This window comes from Filicampus tigris, chromosome 14 (assembly GCF_054856515.1).
Source record: "Filicampus tigris isolate MCC_2025a chromosome 14, RoL_Ftig_1.0, whole genome shotgun sequence".
NCBI lineage: Eukaryota > Metazoa > Chordata > Actinopteri > Syngnathiformes > Syngnathidae > Filicampus > Filicampus tigris.
The window spans coordinates 7,581,427-7,604,991 of NC_141230.1; the positions used below are offsets into that span (position 1 = coordinate 7,581,427).

The following is a 23,565-nucleotide window of genomic DNA, read 5'->3' on the forward strand; positions in this document are numbered from 1 at the left end:
TTATATCGCCTACGTTAGAAGACTCAGCAGTATGGCACCATTTCCAGGCTGTCATAGTGTTTTGTTCTCATTCGTGTGAGCTGCACTATTTACACATATTTAAAAAAAACAAAAAAAAAACAACAGAGCAAAAAGAAATGAATTGGACAAAGGAGCAAGTGTCGCAAAAACAGTGTATGAAACTAGTGACACTGAACAATGTACACGCCTGTATTATTATTATTTTCAAAAATATTTACAGAACACATATTTGACTTCACATCTTTAATAAGTCACATCAATCATATTAAATATAGCAAAAAAACTGTTCTGCTGTAGAAAAAAAAATAAGAAAAAATAAGCGGGAATGAAATCAGTCAATCCGAATGACATGTAACCACGTGTGAATCACTTTTTAACATAAACCATTGAGAACAATAATATTAATACCACTAGTAATGACATTATCGCAACAATTAAAATCTCTTTTCAGCATTTCTCCTCCGCCGCCCATCGCCACCCGTCAGCCATTTTGTAAAAAATTATTTTTAAACTAGGAATAAGAAACATTCACAACTGTGTCCTTCCTTTAGGGATCTCCATTGAATCCTCACATTTGGTTTTGCTCGTAACTGCTCGTTAACTGCTCCCAAAACTCGTATTGGTGATCAACAGGTGCTGCTTTTTGACGCAAAAGTCTCTCTTAAAAAAAGTGTGCCATTTTGAGAATTAGGCTCTTTAGTCACTTTAGTCAGATGACAAGTCAGGTGACAAGATTGATACAATCTTCTTATTTCTGTGCGTTCACTATCTTATACAGTATATATCTAACTTCAGTTCTTATGCCTCCTGGGGGTCATTTGTGGGTATTAGGATGAACATTTGACTACATTTGCTCTAACGATCATTTAAGTATTTATTTGTGCGATAGTATTCTGTATTAATTTGAATGTTTAATGTATATTTCTCCCCATAGATATGTTAAAAAACAAAATTGTTCGATAAAAATCAACAAATGCTAAGTAAATGTAACAAATGGCATGAGCTGAGGTTACGTTCTTCAGACTGCAAACTTAAGACTGACTCGACAACATCTTTTCTGGTTGCAGCTAAGTAACGCTCGCCACTTTGCCTCCATTTGTCAAACATCACTTCCAAACAATCTCCCAAATCATTAACAATCGATTACTTGACTATTCAGTTTTTATGCATTGCCTAACTGGTACTGCAATGGATTCTGAGGTGCATAAGAGCAAAGCCCATGCTTTAGAAAAGCTAAATCAAAGTGGCGTAGCAAAGGGAGGGTCAGTGAATGGTGTGGAAAAAATACATACAGTGTATACCGCCTTGCAATTTGTCAAAAAAATTTGGGGGAATTCAAAGTCATACAAAAACAATAACGTTGAACCCTCATCCCTCGGCCTTCTTGCTATCTGCTATTGTTAGTTGCTATTAAAAGCAGAGTGTGTTTTATTGTGGTTAACTTCTGTAAAAAATGTGAGGCTACTATTCATCATTGATCGTGTAAGTTAAGAGTGCTACATTATTTTAACATCGGTTCAATTAATTTTAAACATGTATGGCTGCTAAGAATGTTGAAAAGTTTCTTTTAAAGTGGAAGTCAACCCAAACATATTTTTTCCAGAATATGTTCTATGCAAGCCCACTAGTTGAAACAAGGCATTCTGATTAATATTGTGTTTGTGGAATATGAGAAATCCACCCATTTTTAGCTATCCCAGGGGGCGGCCAATTTGACACTTCTGTCGACTGAAGATGATATCGAAGTTGCTCAAGACTCTGATAACGACCAATCATGGCTCAGCTTCAAAAAACAGATGAGCTATGATTGGTCGTTACCTGAGCCTGGAGCAACTTTGATGTCATTTTCAGTCGACAAAAGTGACAAAATGGCCGCCCCCTCCAATGGATAAAAACTGATGTATTTTACTGCTTAACTCATACTGCACAAACGCAGTATTAATCAGAATGCTTTGTTTCAACCAGTGGCCCTCTACTGAACATTTTCTGGAAAAAAAAAATGTTTGGTTTACTTCCCCATTAAGCATTGCATGAATAGTTAATAATGGTTTTATAGTGGCAACAGTTTTCAATTTTATAATTCATTTTCAATTGTTAATGGGATATTGTTGTCACTTTCAAATGTTAATGGCATTTTGTTGTGTCTAAAGAAATTGGTGGTCAACCAGTGCTTCAAAATGGTTTGCGATAATAATAAATCTGAATTTCAGAGTTGTTGTCTCACTCCACCTACTTGGACCCGCCCCCATTTAAGAGTTCCTGCATTCGGTGATTCATACTGTTTTCTTTTCCTTCTCAGACTGACATTTGCATTACATGTCTACACGCTACAGTATGTATAGAGTGAAGTCCAATACTTCAAACAAATGTAAAGTACTTTGCACACTTAATGAACATGAGCAAGCACTACAGTGGCCCTAAAGGTTAAAAGAAAAGCGCAACACAGGTCTGGTGGAAGTTGGGAGCGGTAGAGTTCAACAGGTTAATGGGGCGCTAGTAACCCACACTACATCAATGCAGGACAAAACAATTTTTCCTTCTTTTGACTTTTGTGTGTACAGGTATGTCTTTTATCTTCAGAACAATTGAAACCCCATTATTGCGGCAGCCTGTGAATAAATACAAAAATTCTAAATAAATCCTCTAATCGGGTCAGTTCAATGCATTTACACCCAAAAATCACCCCAAGGTTATCGTTGAGCAACATGGTCAACAACAATAATAATAAAAAGAACAACGCATACTGTATACTGAATAATTCAACTTTGAGAAATATAAAGAGAACAGTAACACGAACAATTGTACTTAAATGTTTGTGCTTGTGAGGGCGTCATCTGAAAATGGATGCCAACATGGCTAATTAGCATTATAGTCACCTCATAAATCAGTAAAAATAAAATAAAACCAAAACAAATCAGGGTTTGTTTTGACGTGACTGCAGAGCTGCTGCGTTAAATGGCTGCTTGAAATAAAGTGCAGGATATCATCCAAGCATCATTTTTCTTCATATTCTAAACTTCCTTGAAAACATTTAATCTCATTGTTGACGAGGACAAGTTTTCAACAAAGAAATGAAACACTACATTCTTGTTGCCTGACGGACAACTGTTTTGTTTGCTCGCTTTTTTTTTGTTTTTTTGTGAGCATCGAGACGTAAAGTGTAGCAAATAACCAAATGACGCTCACCCAGGACACTTCGTTAGGTACACCTGCACGAGCTATGAACAAGTCTGCCTTCTTAAACTGAAATATGCTCAAGTATGACCTCCACTGAAATGATGATGGGTTTTCTTTGATGTTTGTTAATTGTTAGTAATCAAAAAGATTTAAATAAAACTACTTAGGTACATGGCGACACAGTGATCGACTGGTTAGCATGTCCGCCTCACAGTTCAGAGGTCGTGGGTTCGATCCCGGCTCCGGCCTCCCTGTGTGGAGTTCGCATGTTCTCCCCGTGCCTGCGTGGGTTTTCTCCGGGTACTCCGGTTTCCTCCCGCATTCCAAAAACATGCATGGTAAGTTGATTGGACTCTCTAAATTGCCCCTAAGTGTGATTGTGAGTGCGGATGTTTGTCTCTGTGTGCCCTGCGATTGGCTGGCAACCAATTCAGGGTGTCCCCCGCCTACTGCCCCAAGACAGCTGGGATAGGCTCTGGCACGCCCCGCGACCCTTGTGAGGATAAGCGGTATCGATAATGGATGCATTGTGTAAAACGCACTTCGGCATCTAGTGGTGAACTAATACAATGCAACAACCTAAATTCGAAGCGCCTTTTTTTTAAGCGTGCACACGGCGGCTCCTCAGAGAGACCAGATTTCGCAACATTTGCAAATTTTTGATGGAATGATTTGTTGTCTTTGGCTATCCTGTAAAGAGAGGTGCAACCCATGTAATATTAGCGATTGCTATACCTATGATTATATATTTAAAATAAAAGTATGTTTGTGATAGAACATAGATACCAGTATTTTTTTAAATATTAGTTTAATTAATAGTGGGTTTATTTTTTTATGAATCTGAATCTTTGTTGTGGGAATCTTGGGTATGGTAAAGACAAGCAAGCAAGAAACTATTCAATTATGGCACAAATCCTGATAGAAGTGCATATTCTATGCAGGTGTACAAATAAAATCAAATTAGATAGTTCAACTTTGGCAGAGTTCAACGCCCTGTGGTGTGGCCATTCTACTCTGACAACATTTTTATTACATGTTGGGTTTAGGGAAAGAGCCGGGACCCGACTGCATGTTCACATTAAATCCAGTGGTGCCCCAAGTAATGTTTGGTACCACTCACATCCTCCCCCCAAACGTGCTCCAATCCTGTCCAAATTTTATGTGGCGGCCTAAGTTACCAGCCAATACCTGACTATCGTGTCAACCATAATTTAGCATTGTGATCTTAAAAAAGGCAGATTTCATACTGGATTTGATTGTTCAGGTGTATCTAAGGAACTGGCTGGCGAACGTATGTTATCAACAGGAAGAGCCGCAGGTGTTTGATGGAAATACGGATAAAGTAAAAGTTGCATTTAGTGCTAAAGCCTCCCTCCCTTTTCCCACTTGAGTGTTTCTGTACATTCATGAAGTGCAGACAAACACACAGACTCCAAACCTGTTTGTTCATCTGCAACTCCTTCACTAAAAGAAAACCCTGAATCATCTGTCGCATCTGTATTCATTCACATAACTCTCTAACTGCATTATTGTAAACAAAGGACTCTTATGATAATATGACTTGAAAAATAATGCAATGATCGCTCAACCCCATTGGCCCAAAAAAGAAAAGAAAACAACAACAACAAAAAACAGGACAGCATTTATGAGTTTTGTTTGTTGTCTTATCTGTGTGTTATAAGGCTAGTCCATTCAGTTTGTGTGTGCGTGTGTGTGTGTGTGTGTGTGTGTGTGTGTGTGTGTGTGTGTGTGTGTGTGTGCGTGCGTGCATGTGTTCGTGTCTCTGGCCATGTGCAGTGCACGGGCCAGCTGGTCAGAGGTAGAAGCCAGTGGCTGGTGGATCAGGGAGGGCAGTCAAAGTTTCCGAGCAGGGTATCTGGACAGCAGGGGGCGGTGTGCCGTTCCCATTGGACATTGCTGGGTATGCTGTGGTCAGGATGCCGCCATTCTCCATCTGCACAGTCCAGGAGGTAGGACAGAAGAAGAACAGAAGGGCAGGAAGTGATGCAATGTGGTGGTTCCAGCATATTATATCATGTAACATTCATGTAGCTTTTTACTGAAGCGGTAATATGACGAGATTTATTTATTTCTGACTCATATAGTGGATTATGTAATATCATTATATAAACAACACGACGTCCTCTTCATATACTCTGGAATGTGACCGAGTTACTCCTGCAAAAGAGATTGTAAATATCTGAGTTTTGTTTTTTTTACCTGTTTAAATAACCAATAACATAGCATACAACTGTACTGCATCATGCTGAACGATGTGTCTAATACTTGGACCCTTTTACCTTAATACCAAAATATTAGCAACACTCAGTAGAAGGTAAAGTACAGCAGTGTTATAAAGTTACATTTCCTAATGCAGGTACATGGTTGGTATTACAGTACAGTACACTTTACCCTACTAATTTAAGTTTTATTGTACGCCATCAGGACCTAGGTGGATGCATTTGATTTCAAGCCATTCTTCCACCAGTGCTTCTGGAATAATTTGTATTTAGCTTAGTGAAGTCAAAAGTCACTGGTTCAAATACAATATCATCAACTAGAAATATTACTGAAGTATTATAGCTACCTGAAATAAATATGAATAAATGAGACAAACTTGGTGTTGAAGAATTGTATTAAGTAAAGCTGTCACGATTGGCAAGGAGGAAGACCCAAAAGCAGGGCGGCAAGAGGCAAAAACAAAGTGCAATCAAATGTATTTACTTTATAGAAAACAAAAGGCAAACAATGTACTTCGGATAATAAAAAATACTAAAGTCCAAAACAACACTGATCAAAGAATCAAAACAACACTAGGAAAAAGGACTTGGACATGATATTGACACCACAAAGGACAAATTACAATGAACCGACAAGGACTGAAAGAAAGCAGGGAATTAAATACAGACAAGGTGACAAGACAATGAGGATCACCTGGACAAGACACAAAGGGTTGGAGGCAGCTGATTGGCTAACACTAGGAACTGGGATGACAAGCACAGGTGGACCCAATAACCTAACGAGACAGACAGAAAAAGGAACACCAGAAAAACATGAAACTAAATCCTGAACTGAAACCAACCAAAAATGATCATGACAAAAGCTTCCTGACAATGTCATTAAATGTACTTCCCTGAGTACAGTAAGATCCAAATTTATTGTTTCTTACCTTGCCATGATTGGGTTCGTGAGGCATGTCCGAGGCCACCATGCTGTAATGGTCCAACTGCCGACAAGGTTTGCCAACTGCCAGGATTTGTTCCAGCGAGGCATTCGAAGGCGGACACTGGGACAGGCTAGAGATGACCTGTGCTAAAGGAACTGGGATCGGCTCCTGCTGCAGCTTCTGGGAAATCCCCTGGAATGATGAAACTGTGGACTCAGCCCTGTGCTGAAGCGCACTGCTCCCGAACAACCCTCCCCCGTTAACGGGGTAATCCGAATTGTCCATGTTGGGGATGCTGTAATCCATGCAGGAATCTAGCGAGGTGTCCTCAAGAGTTTTTTGGCTGTTATTGAGGCACGGACCCAGCCTCTCTCCAAAGCCAAAGTCCTGCCACGGGGATTTTACTGCCGACTGTTCGGTGCTGGAGATGCCACACAGTCTGTTTAGGTTGGCGGCCTTCTGTTTGGCATGGCACTGTTGTGAGAGCTGGTTCTGTATCAGGGGTTGCTGCTGATGAAGGTAGGTTTGATGCTGTTGATGAAGCTCCACATCTAGTTCTGACGTCTTGCCATTGAAAACAGTTTCTTGTGAGTTCATGTGTTCTAATTGTATCCCGGCATTCATGAGAATGTCTTGGGCTGACCATTGTCCGTTGGAGGCAGTTTCAGCATGCCCTATTATCAGGTCTCCGTTGACTAAGGTATTGGCCAAATGGTCACTCTGATGGCCCCAGTTGTGTGCCCCTTTGCCTGAGCACATGCTGAGGTGCTTTTGCATCTGCTGGGACAACTGAACGATGGGAGCCTTCCCGGCCACGGGAGGCTTATGGTGAGGAAATGGCATTTTCACATTTGTGTCAGAGGTGAGAGTGCTTTCAGAAACTGACACAGTTGTTGCACTCACTGAGGAATTGCAGGGTGGCACCTGTCCTCCCTGGTCTGCGGAATCAGTCTTTCCTTCAATGGAGTCATAGATGTATGAAAGGATTTCATCATTCGTTAGCAGGTCATCCAAGGTGGGCACCCGCTCTGGGTCCATCTCAACTCGAATCATCCGCTCATCCAACAGGAGAAGCTCAAGATCCTCAGCGCTTAGTCCCAAACCCTCCAGAGCTCCAAACAACTCCCCGTTTGAACAGCCGCCATCCTCCGAATCCACGACCCCTTGGCCTTCCAGTGAGAGGGAGTCCAGAGTAGCGAGCAGTGGGTCAAAGCTGGTGCCCGGTTCTGTGATACTTTGATCCACATCACCATTGCTTGGTGTGTCCCAGCTTCTGTGCAAACTGGATTTGGAGTCAGAGAAGCCCATTTGGTCTCCAAAGAAGCTGCTGTGAAAGGAGATTTTGGGCTCCAGGGCAGGCTGGCAAACATACACCGACTCATCCTGGCTCATGAGGGCCCCAAGAAGTGATCCTGGGTCCAGACCATCCCTCAACAACCTGTCAGTCCGGCTCTTCTTTGACTTACTACCGTTCTTCTCAGAAATACCATCTCTAAAGCCTGCAATGGGATGGTTCGACTGGTAAAGCAATGCCTCGCCTGTAGCGTATGTAAAGGGTAAATGCATCGAGCGTTTACGCAAGTGTTCTCCTCCCTCCTCATCCCTGCAAAGCAGAAAACAGGATTATTAAGAAGAACTTCAGTGGGTTTAGTTTAAACGTTATACAAGTTAAGTATCTGAAATGGTAAACCTAAGGTTCCAATAGTAGCTCCATATACCAACAACAATCAAATTTTCAGTTTTGAGTCTAACTGTAAAGAAACATACAAAAGAGGCCTCTGGGTGGCAATGATGTAGTCGGGTTTGCCATTTTTGTAAACCAGACGAGCGTTGGCCTGCACCCATTTCCAGCGATTCTCCTTGGTCAGCAGCCTGAACACCGTCAGTCCACTCTCCCCAGTCTTCATCACTGCAGATCAAAGACATAAAATCAGTATTGTTGCACCTGCTGGCCCTTACGGGGCAGTGTGGTTTAATGTACAAGATAATTTTGTGTTTGTTTGTTTGTTTTGCACGTTGAATTAAGTACATTGACCCTTGAACCGCACTGGTGAGACTAACATATCTGGCCTATGAGATATCTGTCCTCACAATGTGTTAGTGCTGGGTCATCTGTGATGCTTTGCTTATGCAGTGGATTTTTTACCCCCCCCCCCCCCTTCCCCATCTTCTACTCTGGCAGCTCTACAGCTTTACTCAATCTGCTCCGTAATCCCAGGGGATTACTAGCAAAAGCTGTTTTAACTCTCTGACTGTGTTTGACTGGTCATCCCCAACTTTTTTGACAACACTACAATCAAAATGCGCTGTTTCGTACGTATTTGGTGGACGGACATCTCTTGAACGAACACCTTCTAGCGTTTATGTGTCAGTGATTTAGATCAGTGTGCCATTTGGTTGCCATCCAGCTGCACACACAAACTGAATTTGGGCTACGACAAAAAAGTGTTAAATTATGAATTTCATTCTTGATTCTTTGTGTCATAGTCTTGCTCTTGCTCATCAATAGCTGTACGCAAAGGCAGAGTTTTCTTTCATTTTGTATTTTCCTAGACTCGCACAGGTGGAAGAGGGCGTTTGCGCCATTGTGGGACAGAAGGCAGCCAACTCCCGGCCAAACGAAGCAGCTCCCCTCATTCCTTTTGAAATCAGAGCGATGGAAGTGCACGTAGTGCTTGACATTGCAGAAACAGAAATTGACTCACTGGGGTCTGTGCATGAGATTGTCGTGCGCAAAGTGTGTTTGTACAGTTATACAGGTAAACTGCAAGATCTCCCTTTGGAGGTGTGATAGTCGGCGGCACATGGATGGAGGCAGTTGGAGACCGCTATGAACCCCCTATCGTGCCCATAGTTGTGTTGCACGGTCAAGGAGGTGCCATTAAAATATTTTTAAGATGATGATAATAATAATAATAATTCAACGAATTCATTTCTACAATTATACCGAGGGATAGTCCTATGTTGTTGGCATATTGATGAATGAAATATATTGACATCCACCACACACATCTGCCAAGCTTTTGGAGTTTTTTGAAAGAAAATAAATCCTAAATGGGACTGGCTCGTTGAAGAGGGGCCTCCCTAATTATGACAACTGCATTCAGTGTATTGCTGAGTTGGATTTTTCATCATTTAAAGTAGTTATAAACACTTCTATGTTGGTCCATGAAAAGATACTGCTTTGCGTGATAAATCTCAATTGCTGGCACAAAACAGGTTGGGAAATACTGTACTGTTTTAGATCTCCATAGACATGATTTGTATATTGCAAGTAAATGAAACTTACTTCTGACATGATTTTCTGCACAGTACAGCATATCTGCAGCATGGATAAACTGATAACCAGATCCTCGTACCCGCAGTTCAGCCTCTGTGTACCCCAAGACTATCTTCCCCCTGAAGAGAGACAGGCAATCCAGATCAGTGGTCTTGGCATTCTCTTAATATGTTACATGTCCTGCACTGGAACCAAAATTTTGAAACCTACTTTGCATCACAAGCCACTGGTGTAAAGTCCAGTTTATGCTTGGTTCTGAAGATCATGTTCTTAGTCCTGATCTCCAGGATGGATGGAGGTTGCAAAGGAGTTGCGATCGCAAAAAGTGCAAGTTGTGGTGGCGCCTTTCCTCCGTTTTCTTGTCGCTGGTTCTGTCCGTGTAAAAATTTCAGCCTGCCTTGGAAGTTCAGAGCCTGTAAAGAAGGCAAAGTTTACTCCTGACCTTATTGTCACACCTTAGCATGATGGTATTGTTTAAATGAAGCAAACGTTTGATTGAATTGTAGTAGACGGCATTTATAACAGCCAGTTGCTAAAACACACGGTTCAATGTTTTTCTTTTGCGCCACATTCTACACATTCTACTAAATTGTGTCATCTTATGTGTTGTGTTCAGTCTTGAGCACAACACTTTGTTACAACTGTGGTTCATCTTTAAAGTGTTCTATAGTATAAATAAAGCTGAGTTGGGTGGTCTTGAGTGATGTGTTGTTTCAGTCTGAACACTAAGGACAGTACATACGGTTGAAATGAGATGAAGAGAAGAAATAACAGATTAAAAAGAACATAGAGGCCGTTTCTCAATATGAAGATGGCAGAGTATGATCTCATGAAAACACCAAGTACGGTCTTCCTAAGAACATATACAAGAACGTTCTTCCTAAGACGGTGAGTGTCTTTGGAACAGCTGTGTACTTAACTCCCCCGCCCGACTCTGATATGTTTCTGTGACGGCGGTATGAAATGCATCTTGGGATATTTCCCTGCCAAGCCTTCACAAGACCCAACGGATGCACCCTTGGTTTAAGATAGCTGACAAGAAACACAGCCGGGTATTCGGTGCGTTCATGGTTTATTTGTACTGTCAATTGGAACGACTGATAACGTTTCATGAGATCACAAGGACGTAACGTAAATCTGCAGTTGTGTTATGTGGATCGTTACTACGGTTCAGAAATGTCCCACTGTGTGTAGGGCTGTGCTGATGACAATCATTTGTGACTGGATGAGTGAAGAGGAGCAGGGGTGTGTGTGTGTGTGTGCGTGTGTGTGTAGAGACAGATAAAGACTGATGGTTGAAAACAACATGAGTTGAATGTCATTTTAGCGTGATTATAACGGACAGTGTTTATTTTCACAATAAAGAGATGGTTGATCGCACACTGCTCATCCTCATTTCTTTGTCCAAGCAGATGCAGATGCAGACTTGATCACACCATTGCTTGCTTGCCTTTACTCGACATGCCATGCGACAAGGCTTTGCACGGCCCGCTTACCTCCATCACGGGTTCATGATGGGAGCGTTAGTGCCTTGTGGGCAACGAGGCTAAAAAACCCTGTGCTCTTTGGGCGGCAGCCTCCATCCCAGCTTTGTGACGGGAGCGTGATCACCACTCAAGCCAAGATTACAGTTTATTATGCATTTTCAAAACATCATTTGCAGTCGCTTCGCTCCACATAGCTAACGTGGCTCCTACCCGGAAAGTATATGCTAGGGTGGTTATGTGCTATCAGTGTGTAGTGTCGGAGCACTTTTAGGACTGTACGGATCAATCAATCAATCAATCAATCACATTTTATTTATATAGCACTTTTCATACATAAAAACATCCAAAACACAACATACAAAGAAGACCCGTTCACGCCCTCCCTCCCAACAAACCCAAAGACATATTGCCACCAGTACATCAGCACTCACACACCCACACACACACAAAGCACACAACCTGATAAACTGTGTTAGAAAGACATGACAAGGCACAGAGAAACCATATGAGAAAAGGCTACCCAAGGGGAGCTCACCCACGCTGCGAGGAATGACAGCCCAGGGCCACAGGGGTGCCACCACCACAGAGACCCGGCCCGGATCAACCGGGTGGGCCCCACACAAAGTGTAGAGGCCCCCGGCCACCCGGACCTAAGGAGCCCCTGCGATGGACCGGACTTGGTGACCCCTGCTCTAGAAAGGTGTTGGTCTTTAAACATACTGTACTTGACAACTCATGTCTGACGCTGCCAACCTGAACCAATTCCAAATTACTGGTAAAGCTGTGCCTCTTTTCGATTATATACCCTCTCTGTCTCAGCCATGTTGTTTTGGTATGAGCATTGCACCTCAGCTAGGTAAGAAAACACATTTTCAGCCAAAAATTTAAATTAATAAAAAAAAAAAAGATTGCCCAATCTAACTAGAGTCCATTTAGTATGTTAATTTCTTCACTTTGTAGATTTTGTACGCACCATATGGTTTGCCGTGAAACCTACCAGAAAGCCGGAGGAATTGTCCAGGAGGCAGCGGAAGCGACACACAAAACTCCTCTCCAGGAATGACGAGTTTTCTGGTGGAAGTTGCTCAGGGTTATATGTGACCAAGGATGAGTTGCTGTCCGGTTCCAGCTCTGTGAATGCAAGAAAATCTAATTGTTGGTAAATTCAACGCAAAACATGATGACTGTCATTGGCTTGCTTTCACACAGTCAATTGCGCTTTAGGATTCAAGAGCTAAAAAGGGAAATGATTTTGTTGCCATCATGTCTGAATCATATTTAACCTTGGGCTTAATGACTAATTTCTACCATTAAAAACACCTTGTGTTGGTCCAACTTGCACTACAGCGATAACACTTGTGGCTTGGGATCAAGAGTTTGTGTCAGAGCTATGGGTCTTATCTTGCTAAAACCCAAAGACACAGACATACTGTAAGCATCTTACAACCAAAATACAGAAGGGGACCACTTCACCTCATAAGCCCGCTGAAGATTATGAGGTCATGTGACCCGACCTGAGGGACAGTCTTATGGCTTACTGCCTAAACTGTGTGTACTTAACCATCTGATTTTGAATTCACAATGTTTGTATGCCAACATGGGCTCTTTGTGGTAGTTAAGCCATCGTCAAAAAAGGGAGCCCCTTCCACTACAATTGCTATAAGACACATTGCTGTCTTATTACAAACCCCAAATCCAATGTTGATGAAATGAAATGAAAGGATGTTTTGTGAAATATAGGTAAAAACCGAATTCAGTAATGTTCAAATCCTTTTCAACCTCTATTCAATTGGCCAGAGTACAAAGACAAAATATTTCATCTTCAAACTGATAAACTTTAATGTTAATATTCAGACATTCTGTTATTTTTAACTTGATCCCTGCAACGTATTTAAAAAAAACTGGAACAAGAATCTGGAGAAATCTTTGCATGAAAACAGCAAGGCCGAAAACTAAAATTGAATGCTTGTGACCTTTGATCCCTTATGCGGGACTGCATTAAAAAAACGCCATCATTGTGTAAACGTTATTGCCGCGTGGGCTAAGGAAAACTACCGAAAACCATTGTAACACAGTTTGTTGCTACATCTACAAATGCAAGTTAGAACTCTACAGTGTAAAGCGAAAACCATATTCAGTATCAACAACACACAGAAACGCCGCCGGCTCCTTTGGGCCCAAGCTCATGAGATGGACTGACACAAAGTGAAAAAGTGTGCTGTGGTCTGACGAGCCCACATTCATAAATTTGTTTTGAAAATTGTGGATGTTGTGTCCTGTAGGCCAAAGTGGAAAAGGACCATCCGGGTTGTTATCAGCACAAAGCTAACATATGTGATGGTCTTGGAGGGTGTTAGTGACCATGGCATGGGTAACTTGCGGCAAAGGCACCTCTAATGCTGAAATGTGCATACAGGGTTTGGAGCAACATAAACTGCAATCCAAGTAGTAACGTCTTTTTCAGGGGCGTTCCTGCTTATTTCAGCTAGACAATGTCAAGCCACATTCCTCATGTGTTAAGTGGCTTCGTAGTAAAAGAGGGTGACTATTGGGCTACCCTTCCAGCAGTCCAGACCTGTCTCCCACTGGGGTGCATGATAAAGCGCAAAATAGAGACCCAAGACTGTTGAGCAACTGTAGTTGTACATCAAGCAAGAATGGGAAAGAATCCCACTGGAAAAGCTTTAACAATTAGTCTCTTCGCTTTCCAGATGCGTATTGAGTGTTGTTAAAAGGAAAGGCAATGTGACACCATAGTAAACATGTCCCTGTCCCTGCTTTTTTGGAACATGTTGCAGGCATCAAATTAAAAATGACTGAATACTTACAAATAAACAATAAAGTTGATTTATGAATATAGGTTGAAAAGGATTTGCAAATTATTGTATTCTGTTTTTATTTTTGTTTCACACAATGTCCCAACTTCATTGAATTTGAGGTTTGTAGATAACCACAGTTTACTCCAAACTTTGTCTCAACTAAATTCCACAGTTTCAGGACAAACAAATGTAGCGATAACATGCCAGAGATGGAGCCGTCTCTCACTTGTATCTCAGAATCACTCACTCATTCAGTAGTCTTAGAAGAAAGTTCTTGGACATGCCATGGCCTCTTGAGGGGGTTAAACTAGCCTTACTATAAGACCTTGGCAGACATCAGCAGTAAGAACCTTCAAGATTTAGTTTCCCCTTCTGAAGTTTTAGCTGGCTCTTCATTTTGATATGGTCTTGATGAAATGACAACATCCAGAACAAACTAACAACCTTGAGGCGAGTCCTGGCTGATCGCTGATGGTGCTGCAGGAGGAGGATTCAACGCCCAGTGTAAGTTTCTCCTGAGCTCCTGCTGGTCTTCTGTATGGACCAGCTCATACACACTCTGGTGCATGACGTCGGTCTAGGGAAAAAAGAACAAGTGGGGAGTCAAAGTCTGAGTCACGACTTGAAGCCATGCCAGCATCCTAAATTTAACAGACAACTGTCATTCTCCACCTGTTACTTGATGGGTACTTAATACTAATTGGATGTGGATTCGTGAATTAAATTGTAGTGACCTATCAACCTATATCCTAGATCAACGATTCTTATCTAGAGGGCTCTGGCACCCTCGTGTGCCCTGTGATATCCGGGGTGCTGCCGGTATTTTCACTTCATTTGTGCAAAAATGATAATTTACGAATTCTAAATATATTTTTGATCATCTATCCTATGCCGGGGAGACGTAAAGTGAAAGGCACAACAATTAAATGCTCTTCCAATAGAAGGTGCAATAAAACTGCATTCACCTGTTTGCATTCATACACCAGAAACAATCATGGCTTCATGCGACTACACCAGCTTTGTGTTCAATTTTACAGACCGAGATTTCACACTGAGTCTGTCACTACGTGAGTAAATTGAGACGAGATCATCATTATTTTAGTGTTTTTGTATGTTGGTGTGCCGTGCGATTTTCTTATGGAAAATGGGTGCCTTGGCTCAATAAAGTTTGGGAAATATTGACCTAAATAGTCTAGATAGGTGATTGACGTGGACTACTGCTGGAGCTGTTCCTGCAAAAGGCCAAACCTGATAAGGTCAGATTTTCATTGTTTTTCGGGGGGGGGGGGGGGGGGGGGGTGATTCGTTGTACCATGCAGGGAGTGAACCCCGGGATGCTGAACAGTTTCCTGCAGATGTTGCACGCAACCTACCCATCCAAACGTGAGGTCATACAGTCATAAAGGTAAATTGCACAACACTGAATGACAAATGTAATGAGTGACCTGATGGAAGCCCAAATAATCCTGGATGGTGTGAGAGGAGAAGAAGATGGTACCACTGGCAGTGATGACCAGGACAAACCCATTGAGAGCCTTGAGGAGGAAACACAGAGTTAGCGTTCAGTCTAGCAGCAGTGAACAGAAGGGCAAAGTCATGCTGCTAATTTTAGTCACATATGATTGTTGCGTAATGTTTACCCAGAATGAAATTAACACAACAAACATCAGTGTGCACATTTAGGTCATCTCAAGTTGTAGTAATATGTAGTGTGAGGATTTTTTTTAAGGGTGGTATCTTGTAAGCACCGCTTTATCAGGTCACCGACAATTCTTTAGCCATACTAAAAGTGACTATTAGCTGAAGCTTTTTTCTTCCCATATAATTAAGGTATGCAATTGCTTTGATTTTATTTGCTTGTTTGTTCAGCGATGGCAGTATGTTTGGGCTATGTATACGTAGAAGCCTGCAAGAAGAAGCATACTGCTCCAGAATTCAGATTATTGTTAAGAAATTCAACAATGACCGCGTATGGATGTGATGTGAACAGTGACAGGAACTGAAAACACCCACTCAGAAACTACCAAAATATCATGGGTCACTATGGGCATAGTGTCAGTACTGATGAGCTAACTTCATTAAATTTGGATCTTAATGCACGCCCGCGACCCTCGTGAGGATAAGCATTTCGGATCATGGATGGATGGATAGCAACACATGTAGGCAGACAATTAGTGCCAACATCCTTGTTGCTTTTTTTCCTTTTTTTATTTGCTCATTCATAAAAGGCCAACTACAAAGTATTGTTAATATGAATGTAAGCATTTAAATTCTACAGGATCAACGAAATAATATATAACAATTATCAAATGTGGTCGACTCCCACTATTCACGAGGGATAGAGATCGAGTCGGTGCTCGAGTCGCAAAAATCTGCATACAATTGATGCCCATTAAAATGCAATGGGGGGAAAAATAACCCCCAAAACTCTTTTAAAAATGCAATTAAACATTCAATACAGGTTTTCCACAACAACAAAAAAACGGGGAAACTGGGCCCCTAAAACGACAACATAATATTGAAAAAAAAAATGGAAATACGTGAACCTGTGGGGGCTGACTGGAACCAATAAATGTTGCCTCGTGCCACAAGCAGTGTGTTTGTGCCATCACCATCTCATGTCAGTATTACGGTTCACAGTGAGTGATTGTGTTGATGCTGGCTAAAATGATTTTCCGTCACTACGGTAATACCTTTCGGCAGCAAACTATTCATTCATCCGCCGATCCATCCATTTTTTTGTCTTGTTTTCTATTGTACAAATTTTATTACTGTGATTACTGTGAATGCTTTGACCTATGTGAACCTTATAGCTCAGATAAACAAAAGAAACTGGAACAAATAAAACAAGTATACAAAAACTAAACCATTAATGATAAAACAAAAGCACGTTTAATTCTTTATTATCCATCTATCCATCCATTATCTATAGCGCTTTATCCTCCCAAAGGTCACCTTGGTGCTGGAGCCTATCCCAGCACCCTACACAGGCACGTGGAGAACATGAAAACTCCACACAGGAAGGCCGGAGCAGGAATCGAACCCACGACCTCTGAACTGTGAGGCGGACATTTTCTCATCCAGAAGGGGTTGATACGCAATATGTTAGGTAAAACAAGACATATAAAGACTGACAAAAACATAAAGGCAGGAATTTAAGCTGTAGGCTAATTTGTATAACACGCGTTCCACAGCCAGGGCGGATGGCACACAGCTGGTCCTATGAGGTTCAAATATCCAACAGATCCTTCTCTCCTGAACCTAGCAATATGTGATTCCCCTGTAGTTGAAATACAGCCGCCTTCTTAAGGTGGCCCACCACCTGGTCTGCCAATACTGTCCTTGATGTCCACATGATGTTGCAGGGACCCCAGTACATCATAGCCTTTACGAACTTTGGCTTGAAGTCATCAAGCTTGAGGTCCTGCTACCAGGATGTTATTAACCACGTCAGTGCCCGCAATCCTGGAGATAGGAGAGCCCACTTGAGAGTCCGCAGACTCTGCTTCCTCAATGGAAAGGGTGTTGGTGGAATTGAAGCATTCAAAGTATTCTGCCCGCTGACCCACAACTTTCCAGGTCGACATCAGCAGCACCCCATCCAGTGTTGATGGTGCACTGTTTCCCCATTCTGAGGTGCCTAATGCTGGTCCAGAAAGTCCTCGAAGCTGCTTGATACACACTGACACTAATGTGCAACACTTGATTTGATAAATCTCTGCTAGTATTTACGTTTTCAAATGAACACTTACACAATATACTTGGTGAGCGGAGTCTCTTTGTTGCACACCTGCTTTCCATTTGTCAAACAACTGGATTATGAGTGCAACTGTGGCGGAAAGGAGACATTGCACCATTTCAATTACTTCCACTTGTCTAATCACTGGCTATGTTTACATTGACACATTTATTCGGAATTAAATGCCTGATCGGAATTAAGAGGCTTCATGTAAACACCCCATTCATAATATTCTGAAGTTTTTATTCCGAACGAGAGAGTTTATGTCGATCGTTAGTCCGACGCGCATGAAAACACTTATTCCGACATTTCGTAACAAACTGTCTTTACCGCACGTCTGTGACGTCAGTATACGCGTTTCTGTTGTTGCTGGAAGATAGTAGAAGCAGAGCGAGTGTTGTTTGCTGTTTGATTCAATAAAGTTTGAAAGAAAAAAAAAAAGAAGTAAAGCGAGCGAAACAAATGGCGGACGCAAGACTGAATTGGTACATTTGCAGCTCCTTTAGAAAGTGTTAACCTGACGTAACAGGACAAATGGGAAAAATATGTGAAATAACGCTAACATTTCAAGTATAAATGGACGGAGCGATGTTTTGTTGACACGGAAGTCACTATGGCTTCTTCTACAACTACTTCCGTTATATTTGGTCAATGTACGCATGTCAAAATAATTTGTAAATGCAAGAACACTCGAGTCCTAATCGTATCAAAATTTTTAGTGTCCATGAAAACAGTGCACCCGATCATAATTTCAATCTGAACTCTGGTGGGATTAAAGAAATTTTGTCCATGTAAATGTAGCCACTGTGTCTAGCATTCCATATATTTTCCCCCATTTATCCTCCAGCATGCCTTCTATTTTATTGTTTTTTATCCATTTTACAATAAGAACATCTTGATTTCTGTTTTGTACATTGTGCAGGTCCAATTTGATATTTTAATTGCATTTTTGTTTTTGGTGTCTACTTTTTGCTGTGGCTCCGTCCATCACCTGTAGTAATACTGTATACTTTGGATCGTTTTCAGGCAACACTTTGTCTTTTTTTTTTTTCAGGCAACAACTTGTCTTTTTTTTGTTGTTACCCTATTGTTATTGTTCACTCCCGTTCTAGGTGCTCCCATGTTTTTATTGTTATTTAATTGGTGTCCAGAATTTGCTATGGGATCTTCTTTACTTCATGAGGCTAACACAGACATCAATATTGAAAACCTCGCAAAAGGATGAGAAAAAAACAGGAGGAAAGAAGAAGGCTTTTAGGTGAACAGGAGCACTGATATTTCCAGCTCACCTGGTGCACACATGCCCTTTCTCCATTTACCAACATTCCGTAAACAAACAGGTCACAACAAACACAAAAATGTCAACACTAACATGCATAGAAGCCCAGGCATCTCATTCCCAAACCAGGCCAGGGGCGGCTGCGGGGGTTGAGCAAGTGACTAATGCTGGAGACTTCATGTTATTCTTTTGGACACACACACACACACACACACGCACACCCCCACGCACACACACACATGCACACACCACACTACATACACAGTCACCATAATTATCTGCCACACTTCCTCCAAGATAAACATCAACACCCAAATGTCAAAGCTGAGGATTTCACATTAGCGGCCACCAAACTAATAAAAACTGTTAAATGATATGAAAGTTATAGTTCTGTATGAAAAACAATCTACTTTTGTGATAAATATACCAATACTATTTAGTTAAAATTGATTGATTTCTGTCAACTGACAGCTTTACTACATATTATTGAATTACTAATTCATTCATTTTGTCAAGCTAAGTTATGTAGTCACTCTAGCCGTTTCCAACAAGCAGTACCGTACAGCAATGTTCAGCACAGTAAACATTTTTCTTTGTTTCCCAAAAATCACAAAATATAGCTTCCCTACTTTCCCAATTTTCAGCATTCTGACATTTGGGTCCAGGTGATCCTCTTCACTTTTTACTTCTAATGGTAAACCATTTGTACTTTCATCAAGTGAACTCTACTTGAGATTGGCATATCATGTTGAATTTGCACGATACGTATTTTTAATTACTTCCATCATAAACATCTGCACTTATCAGCATGCTCTCGGGACTGGTCATTGATCGGTTGGTATGAATTGCTCATGTCGGGTGATGCTACAGTATATATACACTGCTGACCATTGATTGTCACTTATTTGTTGACAACGACTACAAAGACAACAAAAGGGATTGGATTCCTCTGCTGTTTGTGTTACACATGCAGCACTGCTTTTAGCAGCGATTATCTTTTTTATTGCCGACTTCTGTCCATTGTCGCACTGTGAACATAGCCCACAGGTATGAAACCCAAGGCCCACGGGCCAGATCTGGCCCGGCACATCATTTTATGTAGCCCGTGAAAGCCAATCAAGCATATCAACTTCCATATGTATGGATATGCAATAAATAATAATGTAGAGATATTGCAAGTGTTTTCTTCTCACGTTATTACAGTAATTTGAACAATAGTTGAACAAGCTATTATTCTTGACTTCTGATTTCAAAACTAGTTATCCATCAATTTGTTGTGCACTTTATATGTAATATACAGTCAGAGGCCCATATACCGGAAATGATTAAACATTTATATGGTTTTACAGTCATACCGGCCTTCCGAGGGAAACTGGAACTACAATGGGGAATGCAACAAAAATGAGTTTGACACATAGCCGATGCAAAAATCGCCTACATTGTGGTGGTAACACAAGTTTGATCAGTATTTAACCGTCCAAAGCATTTTGAGAAATAAGCTAAACTGGACCACTGGCCATCTTATGTTTTGAAGTAATGGTGGCATTGTGTATTTCAGACAGATACAAAATGATATGCATCAAAGAATTTTTTTTTTTTCACAAACAGTCAGAAACAAGCAGGACAAGGCCCCGCTTTTTGTAATGGTCACCGCCTGACCGAGACTGTTTCTCCATATGAGCTTTCATGTTTGATTATGAGCTAGCCAAAAGAATTGCAGACTATAACGACATAACGAAACCTCCCTGGTACGATCGGGCTGCGATGGGTGGGTAGGCGTCTCCTTCCCCTCCTGGAATGCCAGTGTGGTGCACATTGGGAGGAATTGGACTGGAAAATCAATGACTCCAGCAGATCAAAAGCGATCTGGCAGCCAGTGAGTTTTCACTCCATCCAATCACACATACAGTACAAAACTGCCATGAACCAAGGCTGGATGCACTGTGTTTAGCCTTTTTTAAGCATCAATATCAACATACAATATGCAAAATTAGGCAAGGCAAGGCAGCTTTATTTATATAGCGTATTTCATACACAAGTTAACTCAATGTATTTCACATGATCAAAAATGCACATTTAAAGGCATTTACAAAGAAAATAATTGAAGACCATTATATAGTATCACTGAAATGTCTGTGCTATGATAAGACCAGCCAAAATTAAATAGAGTACTAAATACTATTTAATTTGGGGCAAATTTGAGGCGAGACTTCCGGCAGATGTTCACATCAGACAGATTTAATTAACCTGATGTGCCAGATGGTTGGTATCACAAAACATTTGACCACGTGGAAAAGATCTCATAGAGCCTGTGAGGCTTAATAAAGCCTCTTTTACAGAGATTCACTACATTTGAAGTTGAAGCAAAAGAACAGTACCCCTAGATATTTCCTAGACCAGGATTGGGCAATTTAAATGATGGAGTGAGTCACAATTTTTTTTTTCGTCAGTACTACTGGGAGGCCACAAAGGACCAGGCACTTCCTAACCAGATGGAGGACAAAAATTCTAGTTTAACTATGGACAAAAGTGTGAAATGTGTGTTCTTGATATATTTCATTTTTGACAATGCATGCATGTATAAAAGATCCACTATCCAAAGTTCAAAAGTCAACAGCAAAGAGTTTGAAGCAAACAACAAAATAACCACATACTGTATTTCCCCCCCCAGTGCAAAGGGCTCTCTTGCATAAACATTTACCATTCAAGGATGGTACAAAACCGCTGAACAAGAAGCCAACAATAAGGGAAAGAACTCATTTTGTACATTTTTTTAATAAAAATGTACTCACTCAAAATGTTAATATTATTATAATATTAATAGTATTATGTTTGTCGTGCATATCATCCCAAATCCACCCCAAAATATTAGGGCTACTCACGTGGCAGTATAAGACCCAGTGTAAGCACAACTAAGACATGCCTGCCATCTAGTGGTGATTGATCAAATTACAACTTAAAACTACAGCCAACCACTGCTTATTCGCAGTTCAGCATCCACATATCCAAATATTCTTGGAGTTTTTCAGTTTTTTCTTGTTCAATATTTTTTTCACATTTTGGATTTTTCTGTTTTTTTTCCAGACTTTTTTCTCAATTTCCAACCACATTTTTAGTGGAAAACGTATATTGAATGTTTATCAGCTTTTTCATTTTTTTTTTTTTTTTTGCCCAGTTGCACATCCCTGTTCTAGACAGTGTGTGGTTTCACACAGCCACAGTTACAATGGAATTATGCATTGAAACAATTAGATTTGTGACGAAGTCAGAGTCTGGTGCAGGGGTGGGCAATTGAGGGCCGGTATCCTGCATGTTTTATATGTCACCCTGATGCAACCCACTTGATTCAAATGATCAGGATCGTTATCCAACTTCTGCAGAACTTGCTGATTATATGATCCATCCGTTGAATCAGGTGTGTTGCAGGAGACATAGAAAACATGCAGGATACCGACCCTCGAGGACCGGAATTGCCCACCCTTGGTCTGTGTAATGTATAAAATAGTTGGCAGACAGCGAGCCGCCTACTGTCAGGTCGACTTTGTACCCATATCAGCCATTTACTAATGTGAAAATCTCTGATAGAAAACTTGAAAAGTGATTGATCACAGGTTGAGGGTGTGTCCCAGTCAATTAGATCAACCAATTAGTAGAAAACACATGGCGCTACCCTGACTAACGCTGTCAAATGTTCACTTCCAATAAACTTCTGCCTGACAGTATCCAGCATTGTTTACATTCTTACATTAGATTCTTAAAAGTAATTAAGGTTATGTGTCCTAATTGAATTTTTGTTTTCTCCTTTATGTGTTTTGGTTAAGCAAGTATGGACTGGGACAAACAGCCTGTAGAAAAGGCCACAAATGCATCCATTGTTATGACAAATATGTTCACCTCTATAATTTAAGTGTCTTCATTATTTATTACTTTAGTGTTCATTTGTATATTTGTTATTCGAGCAGGTCCAGTTTACGTGGATTGTGCATTGGCAGTGATATCACGTTGGCTGGAGGCAGAGGGTGCGCCTGAGTCGGTAGGCGCACACTTGAAGTGTGAAGCCCCAACACATTGACAAACAGTCTCGGTTGGAGTCTGCTTTTCACCCGAAATCAGATTGGATAGATGCCAGAGCCCCATGACGCTAAACAGGATAAGCAGTTTTGAAAATGGATCGAATTACTCTACATTGAAATGGCTTCCTCCTTGACATTGTAAGGCAAAAATATCTGCAAAACTGGCCTAAACATAATTTTCCATTATTCCTGTGACAAACACTCAGTTGCAGATCATCGTAAGCAACCTCAAACACTGAGCGCTTTAGTGCAGGTTCGGATTAGAAATACTTTAGTCAACAATCAGCAGACTATGCACGTGCACAAAACAGTGCAGTATTGTTGTATGAGTGCATGCCAGACAGTGCCAGATGGGTCGAGTGAAAAGCCGCCATGAGGATTTTGGCATCCAAATAGATGTCCTAAATAGAATTTTGGGTACTTTTCAGAGATTGATGAATGAATACATGGGGAAGATCGGGAGAGGTTGTTAGACAATGAATAGTTGTTGGCATTCAGTGACGCTGTCATCAAATAATAGTTTG

The 23,565-nt window shown here is 41.1% G+C and overlaps 1 protein-coding gene across 1 annotated transcript in view; it reads right to left on the reverse strand.

Annotated features, from left to right (window-relative positions):
- Positions 1-1,881: 1,881 nt before the first annotated feature.
- The window catches only part of LOC147136183 (aryl hydrocarbon receptor-like), a 40,579-nt gene continuing 18,895 nt past the window's right edge, over positions 1,882-23,565 (reverse strand). The window contains exons 4-11 of the mRNA XM_086051548.1: positions 15,396-15,485; positions 14,395-14,527; positions 12,129-12,262; positions 9,855-10,057; positions 9,654-9,763; positions 8,132-8,273; positions 6,368-7,967; positions 1,882-5,152 (exon numbers count right to left, since the gene is read on the reverse strand). Coding sequence (XP_085907674.1) covers positions 5,012-5,152; positions 6,368-7,967; positions 8,132-8,273; positions 9,654-9,763; positions 9,855-10,057; positions 12,129-12,262; positions 14,395-14,527; positions 15,396-15,485 — 2,553 coding nt within the window. The 3' untranslated portion in view covers positions 1,882-5,011. The remainder of the gene's footprint in view (positions 5,153-6,367; positions 7,968-8,131; positions 8,274-9,653; positions 9,764-9,854; positions 10,058-12,128; positions 12,263-14,394; positions 14,528-15,395; positions 15,486-23,565) is intronic.